General features: G+C 44.5%; 1 protein-coding gene across 2 annotated transcripts; it reads left to right on the top strand.

Annotated features, from left to right (window-relative positions):
* The first annotated feature begins 1,701 nt into the window (after positions 1–1,701).
* On the top strand, positions 1,702–3,960 carry DIRAS3 (DIRAS family GTPase 3). Of its 2 annotated transcripts, none has more exons than XM_019646696.1 (2): positions 1,702–1,806; positions 2,543–3,960. In XM_019646696.1, the coding sequence occupies exon 2, from the start codon at positions 2,608–2,610 to the stop codon at positions 3,295–3,297; it is 690 nt and encodes a 229-aa protein (XP_019502241.1). In that variant the 5' UTR covers positions 1,702–1,806; positions 2,543–2,607; the 3' UTR covers positions 3,298–3,960. The 2 variants fall into 2 exon arrangements, with proteins under 2 accessions (XP_019502241.1, XP_019502242.1); XM_019646697.1 differs by lacking the exon at positions 1,702–1,806 and adding an exon at positions 1,824–1,903.
* Positions 3,961–7,414: the final 3,454 nt, after the last annotated feature.

Here is a 7,414-nt window from a genome sequence, read left to right as displayed (position 1 = left end):
TTATATTTTCATCATTCCTTGTGAATTCTATTTAATAATCTCTTAATTTCACCTTTCTAGCATTTAAATGTTTTAACTTTGGTGTATATATATTTTCCACCCCAGTTATTTCTCTCTCTCTCTCCCTCTCTATCCCCTGCTCTCTCCCTCTCTCTCCCTCTCTCTCCCTCCCCCACTCTCCTCCAAAGGCACCTTCATTTATCTTCCACATCAGTGTTTTCAAGAGTCTCTTTTCTCATCTTTCTCATCCCTAAACACTTTCCAGTTTCTTTGATTTCAATAGGCAGAATGAATCTTGTGCTTTAGGAGGAATAGGCAAATGACTTAATACTTGAAATTCTCACCCTATTTCCTCCCTGCCCCCAAGTTCTTCTGGCCCCAACTTATTTCTGCATGAACCTGATACATTTTCCAAACTGAAATTGGCTCCTCTTTGGATTAAAGTGCTCGTGACCATTTCTAAAAAGCCATTGTTAAAATGCTCAAAGATGACAGGATTATGTGTATACAGTCTTCAGCATTAGTATATGAAGGCTGATAGCTGTCATTTATGGTTCGCCTATTGCATTAAACATGCCTTCTAATAGTGCTGCAAGGAATAGCTCCTTGGCTTCTCCCCATAACGCTTTCTCATAGGCATCAGCTCCCCTTCTACAGAAAAAGTAATTTCTCAAGAGCCTACAGTTCCAAGGCATAGTAAAGTGTATTCAGAAGAAGGAAAAGGGAAACACACAAACATTCTAAACAGTTTTTTCTTGTTTTTTTGGTTTTTTTTGTTTTATCTCTAAAGCATGTGCTCTTGATCTTCCTACCCAACCCCAGATCGAAGGATGTGCCTTCGGGTAGGAAAAGAGCTATGAAAAAAATTTCACTGATGAGTAATAAATAGAGTATCGGCTTAATGACAGAATGATAATACCAGCAAAAGAAGATTTGAAGTTAGGAGAACTAGGTTTGAGTATAGGCCCATCATTTATGAGCTGTGTAACATTGAACAAGTAATTTTATCTGCTGTACTAGCTTTCTTTTGCCATGTAACAAATTGCCAGAAATTCCTGGGGCTTGAAACAACACCCCCAACTACAGAACTCACAGTTCTGTGGGACAGAAATCTGTGGGCTCGACTGGGTTCCTTGCTTAATCAAGGCTAAACTCAAGATGTTTGCTGGTCTGTGGTCTTACACATACTTTCTAGAGAAGAATCCGCTTTGAAGTTCTTTTAAGTTGTTGGCAAAACCCAGTTGATAGCAATTATAAGCTTAAGGTCCATCATATTTTGTTGCTGGCTGCCACTCTCCCCACCTGTCCTGATTTTCTTACAAGGTTTATGTGAAGATCAAATGAGACCCACTGTCTCAAAGGGTGGTGATGAGTGTGATAGATGGCTTAATGTTGCTGCATTTAGAGGGCAACCCTCAACGCTCTTACATAGAACCTGTCTACCATAGGAAATCCTACCAGGAGACAGGTTCTGAAGCCTCTTATAATAGGAGTCTTAGTAGGGCGAACCCCACAGGGGCCAGTGCCTGTGGACCTAGGAATCCCCCCACCTCTGCTCTGTCTTGGGCTTTGGGTACAGGCACTCTCGGGTGTGGGGGACGCCGGGCGGACAGTGGGGGAGGGGTGGGCGCGCATCTGGGCTTGACCAGCGCTGCACGGCTGGTCCCCCCCTGCATACTGTGCAAATGGAGTCTCCCAGCCTGCGCCCGCTGGTTCCAGTGCTTGCATCGGAGTCCAACAGTTGGAGCATTTCTGTCGGAGCCTCGCAGCGTTGCGGTTGTACCTGCGCTCCAGTTACAGCTCCAGGTACGTGATCAGTGGCGCGTTGGCTGCAGCCACCAACGCCGCCTGGGAGAGGAGCGAATTTTCCCGCTAGCCCTCTGGGTTTTCTCCTCGCAGAGAGGTAAAAGCCATCTTCTGCATTTTTTCAGGCACTAGGTTGTTGCGGGTGGGAACTGGCAGGCTTGTTGTCCGCAAAGCGGGTGGTTATCTATCCCTGGACGACACGCGTGTGGATAGTTGCTGCGGGCAGGGGGTCTCTATTCGCGCCACGAGCGGAGCATCCTGGCCCTAGTGGGCTCCTTGGATGCCCCTCGCCACCTTCGTAACCACACCCTGCATCGTGGTGTCCGCGGCAGCCAACCCTTGCCCGCCGTGATTGATCGGTGTCAGAGACACTGACAATTTTTAATACCCGAGGAACAGCGCAACAAAGGCTTATTAGGCAAGGGAAGGTTTGGTAACATCGCTCCAGTGTGTGTGTTTTAAGGGTTGGCAAGCTGTTTTTACAGCTTATTCTGCAGTTAGAATGGAGTAATATGTTGTAAAAGCAAACTAACCGTGCGTGGCCACGGGGTAAGGCATCCTCGTTGGAGGTGCTGAGTGAGCCTCCTCGCCAGCACTACCTTTCGTGGGTCCCTCGGGTGGGCAGTGAAGCAGGCTCAACCCCAGATGTGGGGTTGGGGAGCAAGCTGTCCAGGCAGACGCTGTGACAACGTTCCTGATTTGTCCCGTCTCTCACGCTCCCTTTCTTCCTCCCTAGGCTTTGCCTACCGCTGGCTCAGTGCGCGAGAAGTTGTGCACAGGTCTCGGCGCCAATTCCCGACAATGGGCAACTCCTGCTTTGGCTTCAAGGAAAAGCTGATGCAGCGGCTGCGGCCTCTGCCCACTCTGCTGATCATTCGCGCCTTCGTTCCGCAGAGGAGGAACAAAGATTACTGCGTGGTGATCCTCGGCTCCGCGGGCGTCGGCAAGAGTGCACTGGTGAAGAGATGGGTGCGCGGCAACTTTCGTGACAAGTACGTACCAACTACGGAAGATACCTACCACCAGGTGCCGGGCGGCAATCGCGGCACGGCCACGCTGCATATTACCGACACGGCTGGCGGTCACCGCCACCCGGGCTTGCAGCGCCTCGCCATCGCCAGGGGCCATGCCTTCATTCTGGTCTACTCGGTCACCAAGAAGCAAACCCTGGAGGAGCTGAAGCCCTTCTACGAGCTGATCCGCGAGATCAAAGGTAGAAACCTGCGTAAGTACCCTATCGTGCTGGTCGGCAACAAATGCGATGACAGCCGCCGCCGGGAGCTGACGGTGAGGGATGGTGTTGCCTACGCGATGGAGTGGAATTGCGCCTTCATGGAGACCTCTGCGAAGACGGATGTCAATGTGCAGGAGCTGTTTCACATGCTGCTGAACCACGCCAAGAAGCCCACCACCTGCCTCCAGCCTACCCAGAAGAAATCGCAGATGCCCAAGGTCGCTGAGAAGTTGCTTGGCAAGTGCATCATCATGTGAGCCTGGGTCTTAGGAGCCTGACCTTCTTGTCCCGCAGTGTGCAGAAAATGTGGACCAATGCCAGTGTTATGTGTCACCTGTACATGACTGACTTGTGCTGTGGTTTGGATTGTAATCGCTAGACATCAATAAATGTCCCTTGTAAGTTAATAATATTTCTTTTTCCCAGGCAAGAGAGTTCCAACTGCTGTTACACTGATATTGCAGGAGGAGGGGGAGAAAAGGAGCACGATGCATTTAAGGCATAAGACTTGACAGACTTCAGAGATTAATGTTTGGAAAAAAGAATGAAATAGTAAAATGAGTTGAAAGATGTTACCGGCCTTCTTGTAACCCTATCATCATGTATTATTTTTAAACATGTCAAGTCCTGTAAATGCCTAATTACATCTTTCCATTGTGTATGTAATTGTTAAGAATTGTGTGTTTGTGACAAAAGCTTTGACAGATGACTGTGAGATACATATGCTAAACATGATAAATAAATGAATATTCTATAACTGAGCATTGAGGGTGGGGGCAGAGAAAAATGATGAAAGTGGAACTTGCTAATGAAAGATGTGCCAGTTTCCTAAGTAATTTAAAAATGTTTGGGCATTCTGCATAGCAGTTTTTAAAAAGCATAACAGTTCCATGACTTAATAAAGCTTTTCCTGCATGCAATCAGCTGTAATATTTCTTTTTCCATTGGACAACAAAAAAATTACCCATAGCATTAAAATTTCAATCACATCTGGGGAAGGTTTCTAATAAGAATTTCACACATGGATACCCTTGCCCTCTTGAAATTAACCAGGGGTTGGGGAGCTGGGGATGGTTAAAGGGGTTACTGCAATGCAGAGCTGGTTTGTATCCATAATCTTTTCTGGACTGACATCAGAACTCCAGGGGTCTTTGAAGAGGAGGCTCACTCTTGCTGTCTTGGAGGTACTGGCGAAACGCAAACCTCAGTCTTTGGTTGCCTCAAAAGTCTTCCCTTAAGAAATACTGGATGTAGGGGGATGGAAGGTAAGGGGACAAATGGATGGGATTTGAAATGTGAGAAACTCCTCCTTAAGGTGAGTTTTTAAAAAGATTAATTTTATATTTGAACATCATTTTTGAGTGAGGGACTACACATCTACTATCCTTGCTTTTGAGTTTGTTTGTTTTTTCCATTGGGAAGAGGTAGAGGAGGCTTTTAATCTGGTGATTTTTTCCCCATAATATATTATTAGACACATATTGAACAATTTATATGTGTTTTTAAAAAATGGTTTCATATATCTTGATTTTTCAGGGAACAAACACACTATTGAGAAGCAATCATAAACATCTATTTCATAATAGTACAATCTAAGTTTTGAGCTTGAAAAAATCCATTCAGAGGATCCTTTTAGTCAATTATTTAAGATTTTCCCTATTACTTTCAATTATTCTCAACCATTAGAAATTATGTAAGTGGTTGTACCATTTGTTTTTTTATGTATTCTATTAAAAAAACCAGTTCTTAGCTAAAGTTCCTAATAAAGTAATCCCATTTCTTAAAAAAAAAATACCCTATCTTGGCTATTTTCTGGAAGAATTCTTGAAAAATGTATTGCATTCATTGGTGCTCCTTGTAGATGAGCAGGGATTGCTAAATGGCAAATACTACCCTTTAGAAAGGAGAAGACATGGTTTTAATGTTGCAAGTAATGCTTAGTGTAAAATATTTTAAGGTAGTAAATATTTATATAGCCTTATCTACATGCCAATGTTTCTACACTGCACTGGAGAAAATATTTACAAATTATTTCCACATGCCAACGTTCTACGTTATATTATTTAATCCTCACAACAATCCAATGAAGCGGATACTGTTCTGCCCGTTTTGCAGATGGAAACAGTGATAAAGGTCACAAAACCAATAAGTTGGCAGAGCCAATTTTTGAAGCCAGAGTCAGCTGTCTTAACCACGATGGTGTTCTTCCTTTCTAAGATGACTAGTCAAAGGATAAATAAATGACTTTTCTGTGCTCTATTTGTATTATACAGATGTGGAATAGAAAGCTTCCTCAGAGCCTCCGTACAATCCAGATGGGAGGCAAAGAAGCAAACCAACACTTAACAACATACATGGGGGTTTTTAAAACAGGGAAGAGAAGCACTTTACTCAGGGCATTGGAAAACAGGGCATTTCCCCCAAGAGATCACATGACTGGAATCTTTTATGCCTGGTAGGCGTCAGTTTATGCCTGGTAGGAGTGGGTGTGGGTGAGAGAAGGAGAGCAAGACATTTCAGGCAGAGCAGTGTGAACAAATGCGGGGTCTGAGAGATCAAAGCATATTTCCAGAAATGGATGGAGCAAACTGTGGTAGATGAGCTGGAGTTTAGAATTTATCCTCTAGAGGTAATGGGGAATTACTTAAGGAAGTAAGCAGGTGTCATCATATTTGCATTAAAAAGAGATCCCTTCAGAGTATCTGTAACAGGCACTGAAAAGAGGCCGGTAGACAAATTTAAAAACAAAAGAGTTAATTTTGAGAAAATGCTCTAGGCATTGCCAGAGGGATGGAGACTAAGGGATGGATTTGAGAACTATTTAGTAGGGAGAATGGCCAGAGCTTTGATGCGTAGAAGTTAGGAGGAAAGGAAAAAACTGACATGAATACCATGATTTTGAGTGGGATTCCTGGTAGGCTATGGAATCATTAAGCAAGTTCAGAAATGCAAAATAGACCTGATCTGGGGGGAACACCTATTTGCACGTGCACATGAGGATAATAAGTTACATTCTGGGTAACAGTTGTCAGGATAGCCAATTGCAGGTTTCCAATGAGAACTACTGGGTTGTCGGAAAAGTCATAGAGCATTTTTGCAACGAAAAACAGAAAAAACACGTCTTGACTTTTCCAACAACCCAATAGATAGGCATGAGGGGCTGGAGACAATAGCTGGTGGTAAGGCTGTGAAGGGAGAAAAGAGGAGGCAAGATAAAAGGACTTAGGACAGAATCCTGGGGAAGACAAGCACTTGGAAAGCTTCTGACCAAGACGAAGCTGACAGACACTTAGAAGTGACCAAAAGGTAAAAGGAAACTCATAATGTGCAGCAATAAATGCCGAGGGAGAAATGAGTTTCAAGGAAAAGCATGTACTCTATCATAGCAAAAATTTTTAATAAATACCGGGGGTGCCAAAAACACGTATACAAGTGGACACTTTGGTCAGAGCTGCTCAAGCAGTAGTTTGCCATAATCAGAAGTGTCTGGATGCTGATGGTAACCACTTTGAGCACTTCTTGTAACTGCAGAAGTCAAACGTGACTTGTGTTCATCTTTTGTTATTGGTATATATTGAGCATTACAATTTTAATACAGTTTTCCTTTCTTAAAATGTGTATACATTTTTTTGGCACCCTCTGTAGAATGAGGATTAGAAAGTTGCTTAGATATAGCACTTAGGAGATTTCTGGTTCCATCTAAGATAAGAGTATCCCCATTCCTCCCAGGTTCTCCTTAAAACTTAAATAACCCCACACATAACAAACAAAGGAAAATACTTAACAGTGGAAAGCAGTGGAATGCTTGGGAATCTCAGGATGAGGAATGACATGATGGTGATTTCTCTGAGTTTCCTCATTGTCCCCATCCGTCCTGGACAGGATACCGCAGAAGCCCCCAGGTTAGAACCACCAACAGGCACAGATCAAACAACGTGCCAAAAAAGCACATTTCTCCTAGCTAAAGGCCCAGGAAAAGGGTGGTTTAAGAACAGAAAACCTTTTTGGCAATATGCACCCTACTCCAGACAAATACCAACAGCAAAACCCCTGCTCTCTTTCCTACCCTCAGAGGGAACTGGTCTTCCACTCCACTATACCACGCCCTGTGGGGGCAGATGTCAGTCTTCTGATGTCCCCTCCTGGTACTGGACAACAGGACAGAGCAGGGAGCGAATCCCTCCCATAGTGGTAGATTTCCCCCTACCCCTTCCCCGCTGACAGGGGAAAGTTGGAGGGGCCAGCAGGGAGTGAATGCTCTCAGTCGCCTTCTAGGTTTCTGTCAGCAGGTGCTTTGTGCAAAGCTGAGCCTCCATCTCCACCTGTCTGTCAGCAGTGAGACCTAAGGAGGCCTCGCGAGCAAGTCAACCCTAT

The sequence above is a fragment of the Hipposideros armiger genome, unplaced genomic scaffold (genome assembly GCF_001890085.2).
Source record: "Hipposideros armiger isolate ML-2016 unplaced genomic scaffold, ASM189008v1 scaffold_106, whole genome shotgun sequence".
Taxonomy (NCBI): Eukaryota; Metazoa; Chordata; class Mammalia; order Chiroptera; family Hipposideridae; genus Hipposideros; species Hipposideros armiger.
The sequence above is the reverse complement of the archived record's forward strand: the minus strand, read 5'-3'. Positions and strand labels throughout refer to the sequence as shown.